Raw genomic sequence first — 13,732 nt, 5'->3', positions numbered from 1 at the left:
GAAAATGAATTGAAGTATTTCATTTGAACAAGCCAATATAGCAATGCCTTTTTTCTTCATATACACACATGACACACGAAAATAACCACAAAAACAAAAGCAAAACGTTATATTTTGTGTTCTATTGTTCTATGTTTATCCCACAAACTAATTCAAATCAACACTCCAAGTTTTCATATCAACAAGACGACTAAAGCTCGTCGTAAGGTTTCGTAGTATCGTCACCAATACGGGCCACCAATTTCTTCATCGCCATCTTCACCGTCGCCATCCCAGACTCCTTGTCTCCAAACAGAGCATTCGCTAAATCAACCACTCCAGGGTTTTGAGCATTGAACACAGAGTAAACAATTGCATCCTCAAATCCATTATTCAGACAATAATGCAACAATCCTTTCGGGAAGACAAACACGTCTCCTTCCCTCAAAACGCTCTGAAAAAGATTGCTTTTTGTGTCGATAAATCCAGCGATCACAACACCTTTTCCCACAAAGATCATCTCACTAGCTCTCGGGTGAGTATGAGGCGTCACCAGTCCATCAATTTCTAGGTCGGTTCTAGCAGTTGACAATCCTAAGGTATTAAGACCTGGGAACTCGGCAGCAGTGACTAGAGTGATAGAGGAGCGTAGGAAGGGGTCGGTGCTACCTTGTTGGCTTAATAGCAAGTTCTTGAAATCAGAGGTCGTGATGTTTGACGGGTTTTTGCAAGGGAAGCCATTGATGAATATGGTATCAGAGGACGTGTCGGTTGGGCAGGTGTCCTGGAGGTTATCGCTATTTGCAGATAAACTACATAACAAGGTAATGGCAATGGCAAAGAGAAGATTTGAGCTCAACATTTTTCTTTTGTTTTCTGTCAGTGGAGTTAATTTTGCAGTCTACTTTTAGAATGTGAGGTGGAGTACTTATAAATGTAAGGTTGCATCTAAGGGAAGAAACACTTGAGGCTTGGAGTTAGCTTTACTGCTGGTCTTCATGTTTGATTAAGTTGCAAGAATATGTGTATTGCTATCAAGAAAGATACAATGTTGTTATCCTAATTATATGCAACAAATGGGCTCCATTCTTTACCACAAAAATGCCAAAGCTCCTTTACTTGAGGGGGAAAAAGTCCTATATGCTAGGGTCATTCTCAGATGCCAACCCCCCCCCCCCCCCNCTTTTCCCCTAACTATAGTGCCAACTGCCAAGTCCCAACCCAATTTACTTATATGTAAAACAATTACTATCAGCAGAAAAAAAGCCCCAACTCTCCGAGAGGCTTTCAGGCTTTTGATGCATTTTTCATAATAAAAGGTAATTAAGTTTCTTGTGTTTGGTTTTTTGTAAATGAAAAAATTACCATACCTTTAGTTTACCAAAACGCTTACCCGGTAAGCGCTTATAAACCACTTACCTTACGGATTAACATGACAAGGGTCGAGAATCTTAACCGGTAAGAGGGAAGGCAAGAAACGAGAAGCTCATCCGATAAGTGAGAATGACGGCTCTTACCGGTGAGGGTGAGAGCTCTTACCTAGTAAGTGCTTACTAGGAAAGCTTGTGCATACTATGTCATTTTGATGACCAAGAATCTTACCTGGTAAGGTTCACAAAAGTGATGACTCTTACAGGTAAGCGTTTTGGTAAACGGACCCTTTATACTTTGTATTTAAATGAAATTATGTAAATGTAATTATAAATACTCTAAATTTGTAATTTGTTTGAATTTTAATATCTATTGTACATGGATAAGCATTTGACAAAAAGGACATTTTATTAAAACGATCTTGCCAACTATGAAACCACTGATTTTCTTACATTATTTTTAGCCCCCTAGATATTGATTTCTTGGCTCCGTCCCTGGTCATTCTGCTTCAAAGCGTGAGAATATGCAGGAACCCCATTAGATTACTCTCCCCTTGAGGAGAAAGGGGGGTTCCAATATATATAGTGGATAAATGGTCCAACTTTAGTTGATGTGGGACTCTAACATGCCTTCTCCAAGAGAGGCTAGACAAATGTTGAGACCCTAGATTCGTAGACCTTGGTTCTGATACCATGTGAGAATATGTGAAACCCCAATAGATTACTCTCCAAGACAACCCTTGTGGAGAGGGGGAAGGTTCCAATATAAATGGAGGAGATATTGGTCCAAGTCTGGCCGATGTGATTTGGATCAGCTTACCTTGCTAGATGTAGATAGATAAAGAGTTATTAACAGCAGCAGGTTACTTGTATACTAAGCTCTCCTCAACTGTCAACCAAAGGATGACTATAAAATTGCAAGTAAAGAATCATAGATATCAGCAAAATTGTAATCCAGTAGGCTAATTTAGTCTCAAATCAAATACCTGGTCTTAACAATTACGAAGAAGCAGCAAAAATGAGAGATGGTTTCAAAGTTCAAATTAATCCGCTCTCCTCCGGCTCAACCTGACCATTCTCAACAGTAAATTTGGTTGTCTCTTTAAGTATGTCAGAAAGGAACCTTATTAAGGAGCAGAGCCCACCCAAGAAGTTGTGATCAATGACACCTCGACCTTCTGTAACATGTGCAAAATCTATAAGCTTGACTTCTGCATTTGAACTAGCACCTTTTAACGCCAAACCCTTTTCATACATGAAAAGAATTGAACAAGCATAGAAGTGGTAGATAGTTTGATCCTCAAACCATGCCTTCAGTTCCAACAATTGAGCCAAAATGCCATCAGGTCCTCCATAAACAGAAGATGCTAAAGAACAATCTGGGTCGGTTTCCATTTCTGCAGATGGATTAGAGGAAATAAATTTCCTAAGAAGTAGTTTAACATCATCTGGGCCAGCTTTACGGATAGCATCTCTATGAGGCTTATAAAACCCTAATTCATCACTGATATAGACTCGCAGCCCTGATATCCTGAATCCCAACGGAACACTTGTGCTCTCCCTATCCTTCCTCAAGCATTTTGCAACGTATGCCTCAGAAGATTCTGGAGCCCAGGTTCTGGCGCCAATTTTGATGTCCATTACAGAGGGATTTATGCGGGATGAGGCAATATCTTGCAACACAATATGAGGATGTTCAGCTCCAGTGGATGCCTTCATGACTTTGGTGCCATAAAAGATAGGGAAAAATCTACGGATGTGTTCTGGAATTTCAGTGTTGGAAGAGAATGATTCATAGAAGGCCACCTCTTCAGACCCACGTTTATCGCTCTGGAGAGGCTTGTAAAAACGGCCCGAATCATCAATGAGGGGACCAAGCTTCCCAACCCGAGCTTCGTGTCCAGCAACCTGATGATCTGGGATCTTAAGCATGTCTCTATCACAACAAACCTTGCAGCAGTCACAAAGAACCAGAGAGAATATCAGCCTTATTTAGCATACTATAGTGAAATTTAATTGAATGTCAAATTGCACTTCACAACATCGATACAAATTGCAAGTTGAAACACCAGTTGGACTGTCCACCACACAAGATGATGGAGCATATGCTTAATAACTTAAAGTGGCATACTAATTATTAAAGGAGAGGTTGACCAATAAGCTGTGAGTGCTCTTTTTAGCTTTTACACCTATCTATATTATAATTTAGTTGAACATCAAATCACAGTTCACATTGATTGCTCCTCTAAAGTTTCAAACTCTCTTACCTTTCCATGGGAGTGAAATAGTTAACAAATAGGAGTAACACTAGATACTCCTGTCATTTTCTAAGATAAAATCATGGACCTAACTCTTGTTATCAACTCATCTTCACCCTGCATGACTTTATCTGCAAAGATTCTTTACAAGTCTGGTCTATAAACAAGAATACCAACAACCAATTCATAAGGGATAAGCATCAAAGAGGTCTAATATGGAATAATTGTCAAGAATTTTTTGTAGAACAGCCTCCATCCCTCTCCCCCTTTTACTTCACTCAAAATTCTAACCGCTCCCTCATATTCATTTTCTAGCATCATTCAAGAAAATGAGCTAAGGTCCATGCTTACCAACCGAAACCATTACCAAGCATAAACAGGACCCGTTTCTTTTATAGAACTAAAATACTCTAGCATACTACAGGATCAGTTAAGACTGTAACTATGTCGCAAGGATAAGAGTGTGGAGATATGGGTGCTTTTTGATAAATCAACCACACAGGGTCCATCTGTATACATTTGTTCTATACGTGTCTAAAATCAAACCAATAAAGAAAAAAGAATATGATAGGTTATACATTGTACATATCAGTAAGCACACGCATAAGCTTAAGCCTTTATCTCCTAACTTTTACTTGGTGCACCCCACAATATTCTAAAGCAGAGGGGAATATTTCGTTGCATTTGCCGCTTCTTCTTTTATCTCTTCCATATTCATCAGATCTAAGTTCCATCAGTCATATTATGCATTGTCATCTCTTGGTTTTTGCATAAAACCATTACCCCCATTCATGGTAAAAAAAAAAATACAGGTCCGTTTCCTACTCTTATAGGACTTCATAATCAAATCAACAGTAATAAGAATATAATCAGATTCGATTAGAAATATAGTCAAAAACACGATCCACACAGCATTTTCTTCAACTCAAGATGTTCAAGAATCATCCATTAACGTTCAGAGAAATATGTGATTTGACCCCTAACCACCCACAGAATAAAAGGAGTACAATTCATCGATTCAGAGACAAACTCCATCTCTATTTAAGATCAAAAAACACCAAAATGTGTTTGTTCTTCAATGCATGAACTAAACCCCTTTCATCGATATTTTCAGAAAAATCAACAACAATGGATGGTAAATCAAACGCAGAATTCAATTAACTAAAAACTAAAGATATGAACGACTGAATTTATCGATTAATTACCTGAAAACAGGAGTATAAATCTTTCTGAGAGGTTAGATAGAGATGTCGATAGAATGTCGACTGATTTAGATGAACAGCAACGGAAGCATGTTCTCCTCTGCTTAGCCTGTTGATCCGGACGTTAAGGGCTTTAATTACATTCACCACCCTCATGTTAATGGTACTAATTGAACTCATGCCCTTCTACTTTTACATATTTATAATTATGATACCGCAAGAATTAGAAAAAGTACTTCATATTTAGGAGTTGTTTATTTACCTCTTAATAGTTTCATCAAGAGACAATCTTTGAATCGCTAAGAGGTGAATTTTGTTTGGCAAAAAAAAGTCTGTCTCTTAATAGTTCTAAAATCCTCTCAATAATTTTATATCATGAGTCTCCTTAATCATTCAGCGCCCTAAATTCATTGTAAACAATTATATTTCATTTTACACTATATCATGAGAGCCTATTAATCATTCTGACCACTTAATCATTCAAGACCAAAGCATTCAACAACTGTCAAACAGTCTCTTACCTTTTATGTTAAAGGTTCAAATAAGTTAAATATCGTGAGAAAATAAGAAGAAAAGATTAAAAAAATATTCATATGTGAATCATTCAAAAGATACCCAAATGAATTATCATGTGATGTTGGTTCATATAAGCATATTCAAATAGACTTTTTCAAATTCGACATGTAGCTCAGGGATGTGGCCACTTTGCCAAAAAAAAAAAAACAAGTCTCTGGTTCGATCTTGAACCCCCCCCCCCCCTAGTATCCGTCGCTAAGTGGGTTAAAAATGTCTCTCATATTGGTGTCATTTGAGATAGGGGTGTTCACGGGTTGAGTTGGTCGGGTTGAAGACATTTGAACAAGTCAACTCAATGTTTGCGGTTTGAAATTTTTTAACTCAAGATACTTTGATACATAAAAGTATTCTTCAAACTTTGAATATGTTATTTTTTTACTCATAATTTTTTTTTATTATCAACCATTTGATATAACTTATTCATATTTCTTACGTATATCACATTTAATTAATTTTCTCAATTTACATATATATGTTTACAGTTACTGAACATATATACAGATGAGTTATATAAATATATGTGAATGGATTGAAAGTATGTATATATGAAAAGCGTACGTGTTAGTGTCATTGCCTAATGTATATATTAATAGAAATTCAACAATAATATTAAATCGAAGAAATAAAAGAATATTTGGTTCATCGAGTTTGGTTGGGTTCAAATAACAGTAACTCAATATCAACCCAATACATACTGTTTGAAAATTTTACAACTCGAATAGACATCGGATTGCTTCAAGTTGAGTTATTTTGCATTAGATTGGGTTGAGTTGATCGGGTTAGTCATGTTTTTGAGCACCCCTACTTGGAGATGGGTTATGGACGGCCAGTTGGGGTTATCGGTAATCAATTTTTTGTCCAAATCGTTTTTTCGGAATTTTTTTTAATGATTTACACATTTGGGTGAAAAGTTTATTACCGACAACCCCAACCATAGTGATCTCCTTCATAACATTTTATTTTTATATTTTCATGATATTTAGTCTTTTAATTTAAATAACTTGTACCTTTTATTTTTTAGTCAACTTATAATAAATAACAGCATACTTTTGTTTATTTTTAACTTAGTCGTGATATTTAAAAAATTCATCACTAGAATTATTTTGTTGTTCAAAATTGATTACTTTCTATAATTTTAGTAACCAAATATATAACATGCTACCAAACGTCCTTTGGCCTAGCGGTATATGAGTCTTTGATCTCTTAGAAGGTGCAAGAGTTCAAACTTCATCAAAGGTGATGAAAGTATGTAAGTTTATTTGTTCTATTTATCGTATATAAATGTTATATACTTCAAAATATATATATAGATAACATGCTAACGAAGTGGAATCATGTTTATTATTTTTTGTTAAATTCGTATGGTTTTTTCAAGTTGTTATTTGTTGCAATTTGACATTTATTTTAACATGTATAAAAAGAGAGAAAAAAATAACCATAAGGGTTAAAACCGAACATTTTTTAAAGTGTAGGGATTTGAGTGCAATAAATTTGACCAACTTACTATCTCTAGAATTGTAAAAGTCAATAAACTTCAACCATGTAATAGAATTTGTTAAAAAATTTAATTTTAAAATAATTTAAATGTTGTCATATTTAACCAACTGTTTAATCAAAAAATAAATGGATTATGAAACCTATTAAAGCAGTTAAGGTTTAGGATTTTGTAATGAAATGTTGATAAATACTTTTTTTAAAATTTTGAAATTTTTTTCTTAAACTAAATATAATTTAATAAAATAATCATTTAAAATATGTAGTTAAACTAAAAATATATTAATAAAATAATTATTTAATATGTAAAACAATATAAAATACGTCATCCAAGTGTCGGTAAATTATCAAGCTCCCTTTTTTATTAAATTTGATTTTTTTCTTAAACTAAAAATGTTTTGATAAAATAATAATTTAATATGTAATTAAACTAAAGAATATAACTTAATAGGTCTTTTTGTTGATTATTTAGAATTATTAATTATTTTCATGTTATTATTCAATATATTTATTCAATCAAAAATCATTACGTCCAAAATCATAAAATCGATTTTGATCGAGTAAATCACAAAATATCAACAAAATGACAGAAAGAACGAAAATGTCTCTCATTAACGGAATTTTTTAACGGTCATTAGAGGAATGAATTAAATCTGGACGTTGTTGTCAACCATGATAGCCATAGTATAGTTTCAAAATTGCAGGAACAAAAGTGTTATTTTTGATGAACCACATGGACCAAGTTTGTAGTTTATGGGCTGTTTGTTTACCTCTCAATAATTATGAACTAATCTATGAATCGCTAACAGGTGAATCTTGTTTTGAGAAAATAAAATTTATCTCTTAATGGGTGTAAAACCATTTGAATGATTTTGTATATTGTGTCTCACCGAACCTTTCAACCCCCTAATTACACGTCTTTAATCCCTTTATCCTAACAACATTAAAAACATATGCTAAAATAGGTTAATTCGTGGGTCTAGGTTGATTTCACAATCATAGGACATTATATATATATATATATATATATATATATTTTTTTTTTTTTTTTTGAGACCGTATCAAATACAAACCAATCAAATGTTACAAATCAATCTCAAACATTCATCTAGTTTAACGAATTTTTGGTTTCATAAATACATCGATTGTTTTCTAACATAAAACGTTAATCATAATTAATGAACCCTAATTATATTTTTTAAATATTTAAATCATAGTAAACAAATCTTAATCATTTTTATGATTTGCATTTGATTTGTTTATGTATATATATATATATATATATATATATATATATAACATAATAATTTGTTTTTAAATTCTAATAGAAAATAAACATAATAATATAGATTTCAGACTTCATACGTAAAAATAAGCAGTCTGACTAATTCAGATTTCATACTTCAACACCACTTCTTATAAATTAAAAGTAAAATCAAACTTCAGAACCTCTTAAAAACAAACAACATAAGTAACTAAATGTCCCATGAGTTAACCTACTAAATTAAATATTTAAAACAAAGTTACAGTAATAGATAGACGTGAAAATGTAAACCAACGACATGTTTTCTCAACCACTATTTTGATATAACGATGCATAGTGCGATTTTCGTGTAACCCAAGTGGATTATTAAGGGGTTGTTTATTTACTCTTAATAGTTTTATTAATAGATAATTTTTGAATCATTAAAAAATGAATTTTATTTGAGAATTTTTTTTTGTCTTTTAATGATTTCAAAATCTTCTGAATGATTTTGCATCATTGATTGTCCTTAACCATTCAGTGCCCTAATTTAATTGTAAATAATTATTAAACAATTATATTTCATTTGTATTATATTATAAGAGTTTTTTAATCATTCTAACTATCAAATTATCATACATTAAATCATTCAGCAACAAATAAACAGTCTTTAAATTTATTTTAAAAAAACAGGAGTAATATGCAATTTGGCAAAAAAGCAACACGTCTCGTCAGTAACCAGCATAAACAATCCACGTGTTGGGCACATGATGACAAGTATATCCATTCACGTTTTCCACTCTCACCCCCCACCATTACCTCTTTAGCGCCATATCCTCTCTTATTTAAGTCTTTTGTTGATTTAGTTTCGTTTACCAAATTCTTATCTTGGTCGACTTTTACTAAGTCACATTATATGATTGGACGAATATGGTAAGAACCAAGAATTTTACTCAGTAAGAGCGAGACAAGGACCAAGAGTCTTACCCGCTAAGTAAAGGCGATGACTCTTACCATAATTAGCGCTTACAAGGTAAATCGTTTCATACGATGCCGTTTTTGTTGACTAAAATCATATATAATAAGTAAGTGATAGTTTTGAATTTTACTGATAAGTGGTTACCGGGTAAGCGTTTGGTAAACGACACCTTAGATGGAATTTTTCGGGGTTTTTTTTATTTCAAGATACTATTTTAGTTTTTTGATTGGTATTTTTTTAGTTAAATATAATGGTATTCATGTAATGCAGTAAGATATATTTCGATTTTAATGTTTTATTTTAGTTTTTGGTCTATGTCGATATTATAATACGAATTTATATAATTTTGAACAAACAATAATGTTTTTCTTTATAAAAATAAATTTAAAGATATCATAAAAATTATAAAAGTTCTGATTTTTTTTGTGTAATTTCTTTAATTCAATTTTTTTTATCATAATATAATTTAGGTTTAATGACGAAGTAATTTATTTTTGGTGTAATAATTAATTTCTATAAAGATAATAACTAAGTATTATGTTAGAACTCAATAATTATCCTAATTATATTTTTTATTTTAAAATAAGAATTTTTTCCTGTATTTGATTATATCTACAGTTAGTTACAAGAATTCAAACATGGAGCTTAATAAGTTGTACTTATATATAATTTATTTGTAATCTTGAACTTTAAATAATATGCATCAATAAACAGTATTGCATGCATAAATGATGATTTTTAAATTTTTTTATCAAATGCTTTATAATATAGTATAGATATAAATAGTTGATGTACTTTGTTTTTCTAATATTCCAAAGATACTTCAAAATTTAATGCGTCCATGTTTCATACTTCAAACAATATTTTACTTATAAAAATCGATCGAGTAAATACACGTGATCCCACTCAAACCTTCATAGGTCCACCCGATGATTTAATGGACCCCTTCGATTAAGGTCAAAATAAAGGGGCTGATTTGAAGGCAATCATGAGAACAAAGTTGAATATATTTTATTGAACTATATAAGTGTATTTGCATAATACAATGAGATACGTCTTGTTTTTAATATGTCGTTTTATTATGTCCCTGTTTTTATGTGGTTATGAATATTTTTTGAATAAAATATAAATTTTAAAAAATTATATTCATATTAGTATAAAATTAACTATTTAAAAGCCTTTGTTTTTTTTATATAATTTCTTTAAGTAATTTTTTTTTATTATAATTTAATTTAGGATTAATAACAAAGTAATTTATTTTTGATTTAATAATATGATTTTTTTATAAATATAATAATTAAATATTATGTTAAAATTCAATGATTATTTTAATTATATTTTAAATCATTTACATTTAAAATGAAATATTTATTCTATATTTGATTACGTTTATCTGTAGTTAGTTACATGAATTCAAGCATGAGGCTTTAATAAGTTGTACTTACGCATAATTTACCTGTAACCTTGAATTTTAAGTAATATGCATCAACAAACAGTACTTTATGTATAAAAAAACGAACAATACTTGATACTGTTAACCTGAGCTGTTATTGATGGTATCAGTAACGGAAATTGGACTTGTGTGCCAGGGAGGATGTTGTGCTCCCAAGGGAATGTTATGGATGGTATGAGAATGGGGAACCAGACTGGTTTGCCAACAAGGACGTTAGGTTTGCAAGAGGGTTAGATTGTAAGATCTCACATCGTTTAGGGAGGGAACGAAGGTTGTCTTATGAGGACTGTATACCTTCTTTATCATAGCGTTTTTAAAACCGTGAGTCCATGTATATACAAAACGAACAATACCTGGTACATTTAGTCTGAGATGTTACTGATGGTATCATAGTTGGAAATGGGACTAGTGTGCCAGCAAGGACGCTAGGCTCCCAATAGGATGTTACAAATGGTATTAGAGTTGGGACATGGAGCAGTGTGCCAACGGGACGCTGGGTTCCCAAGAAGGTCAGATTGTAAGACCTCACATCTTTTAGGGAAGGAAATGAAGGTTTCCTTACAAGGATTGGATATATTCTTTATCAGACGCATTATAAAAACGCGGGTACAGGGGTGGCCAAACCGATTAATTTCTAGTGCAGTTAGTCTGAGATGTTACAGTAATCAAGTGACCCGAATCTTTATTTGTCTGATGAAATCTAACACACAGTTGCACACATCAAGCAAAAAATGTAAGTTTATATGGTAAAATAGATTTCCAATTTATTCAACTCTCTCAAGCTTTTTTATGACAACCTAACGAATTAAGACATTTTAGTATTTACTTACTGTTTAGTGGAATAAATACCAAACTTATTGTCGTTTTACTAGATTTTGGTATTTTCCGTTTGTATTAGTCGCAATAAATCAATATATAGAAAGGGTGAAATATTATTCTGCCTTTTACTAAAAAAATCAATATATAAAACGTAAAGGGACAAACCGGTTTTGAGTCATTAAAATAATAAGTTTCACACGACAAGAATGTTTGTTAGCAATTTGAGTTTTGAAGATATACGGTTTTGGGAAACAGTCGTTTTGATTTGCTACGAACTATTTTAAGTATAGATAGAAATCAGAATCATAAGATTACTCACTTTTGAAGTGTTGGTTTGGAAAAACACGAAGGGTAAGGATCAGTAAATTTGGTATGTTCTCGTGATTGAACGGGGAAAAATAGGATGTGGAATTGTGTGTACTTGATATATAATGAAGTTACGTATAAGTATTGTTCTTGTTTTTTTCTTCACGTTTATGCTTAAATGGATGACAAAATGATGTAGTAAGTGACATATAACATTTTTTAGTATATAATATTTTATGAAATTGTAAAACGCTTCTTAAAATGGTATTTTTAGCTGTATATTTATACAGCTATGATCAAGTTCAAGGGAAAACAGTAAATAAATGAAAAATCAAAAGACTACGAAAAAGCAGATGAAAAAATATACAAATATTATATCAAATTAAAGGGGGGAAATATAAATTATTATTTTGGTGTAATTTGTTTCATTCGAATTTTGATCATATTTCGTATTTTCTCGACTTTAAAAATACAGGGTGAGAGATTTTTTAATTTAAAAATAAAATTGTAACCGTCTATTTAATCAAATCCATTAGATCGATTAATCTTACGGTTGATAGATTGTCTTTCAAATTTTCATTTTGCTGAGGTTTTCCTCTAAAACTCCCTTTATACAACTAATGTATGATTCACAAGGGTTTGGTTAATGGTGAAAAAGACAGTTAAGATGAGAAACGTAAGAAGGAATCTCCACCCTTGGATGCACATTAGAATGAGATGTACGAAGACGAGATGCACCAAGATGTACCAGATCAATCCTCGTATCAAGCACTGTTCACGGATGGGTTTGAGATTAAATGTGATCAACAATGCAAATCCCTTCTTACATTTCTCATATTAACTCTGATTCTCATACACTCTTTCACCTCATTTACATTATATATATATATATATATATATGGTATATTTCAAATGTAACCATGTCCATTTGTACAACCAATGCATTCTAATTAATTGAGATATTTATAGAAATGATTAGGGTTTATTTATTATGATTTGAATATTTATGGAAGATAATAGGATTCATTAATTATGATCAATACTTTATATTAAGAAACAATCAGAACTTATATGAAATCACATATTAATCAAATTAAATTGACGGTTGAAATTGAGTTATATTGTTTGTACGAATGTAAAATATTGTATAATAACCAACATCTCTCTCTCTCTCTCTCTCTCTCTCTATATATATATATATATATATATATAGTCATACAAGCTGATTCGAACAACCACAAATTTAAAAAGTACTGGGATTATGTGACAATGACACATGCACTTAAAAGACTTTGAAAGAACTTTGTGCATATTTTAAGAGCATCTCCACTACAATATTAGAAGATGACTTTTTTCATATCATTTGGTTAAAATAGATGTTTGCTTATAATTTAATTGTTTGACCAGCGAATCAGGGCGAGCAGCAAAGCGAATGGAGTAACTGACGTTTTCTACTCGTAGAGTTGGTGTTCGATCTTCACAAGTTAAATGAACCCCATATTTTTTATGGAAATTGCTACTTTTTATTGTAATTGATCAGTCGACTCATAAATCAAGTAGTTTCAAAACCCGACTTTTCATTGTTTTCTCCCAGGCGCCTTTATCGTATCGCGCACATCTTCCAGCAATCGAGGGAGGCCTCGAGTACATAGACGAGACGGTCCTGAGAATGAAAGTCCACTCGCTCGTGTTCTGGAACTCCTTTTTTTTCGATTTCACAAAGAAGGTTCAATCTTGTGAAACCGTAGCGTATATAAGTTAACTTATTTTTCAAGTTTATTAAAAGATCTGGTTTAAACTTATAAGTTTATTCGAAAAAGTCTCCTTTTATGCTCCTAGTATGAGCATCTCTGATACATTCTTTAAAAATGGAGAAAACACATATTTTAGTCAAATTTTTTTGTTTAAATAAATTTTGTAAAAATGATAAAGTAGGAAAAAAATCCGAATGTAAAATTCTCTAAATTTTGAGGATTCTTAAAAAATAATTAATATGAAAGAGAAAATATATATATTTTATTATATTACCATCAATAAAATATTGAAATTAAAT

The 13,732-nt window shown here is 31.7% G+C and overlaps 2 protein-coding genes across 2 annotated transcripts; both read right to left on the bottom strand.

Annotated features, from left to right (window-relative positions):
- Positions 1 to 894, bottom strand: LOC112509702 (germin-like protein subfamily 3 member 4). The gene has a single exon (XM_025114799.1). The coding sequence runs from the start codon at positions 839 to 841 to the stop codon at positions 191 to 193; it is 651 nt and encodes a 216-aa protein (XP_024970567.1). The 5' UTR covers positions 842 to 894; the 3' UTR covers positions 1 to 190.
- Positions 895 to 2,289: 1,395 nt separating this feature from the next.
- LOC112509590 (inositol polyphosphate multikinase beta) lies at positions 2,290 to 4,884 on the bottom strand. Its single transcript, XM_025114614.1, has 2 exons — positions 4,813 to 4,884; positions 2,290 to 3,299 (listed from the first exon to the last, which is right to left on the bottom strand). The coding sequence occupies exon 2, from the start codon at positions 3,279 to 3,281 to the stop codon at positions 2,388 to 2,390; it is 894 nt and encodes a 297-aa protein (XP_024970382.1). The 5' UTR covers positions 3,282 to 3,299; positions 4,813 to 4,884; the 3' UTR covers positions 2,290 to 2,387.
- Positions 4,885 to 13,732: the final 8,848 nt, after the last annotated feature.

This window comes from Cynara cardunculus, assembly GCF_001531365.2.
Source record: "Cynara cardunculus var. scolymus isolate 2C chromosome LG 3, CcrdV1, whole genome shotgun sequence".
Classification (NCBI taxonomy): Eukaryota; Viridiplantae; Streptophyta; class Magnoliopsida; order Asterales; family Asteraceae; genus Cynara; species Cynara cardunculus.
Note: the sequence above shows the minus strand (reverse complement) of the source record. Positions and strands in the feature narration are given on the sequence as shown.

Excerpts from the sequence above, each read along its gene's own strand:
- LOC112509702 (XM_025114799.1), bottom strand. The coding sequence starts at position 841 with ATGTTGAGCTCAAATCTTCTCTTTGCCATTGCCATTACCTTGTTATGT.
- LOC112509590 (XM_025114614.1), bottom strand. The coding sequence starts at position 3,281 with ATGCTTAAGATCCCAGATCATCAGGTTGCTGGACACGAAGCTCGGGTT.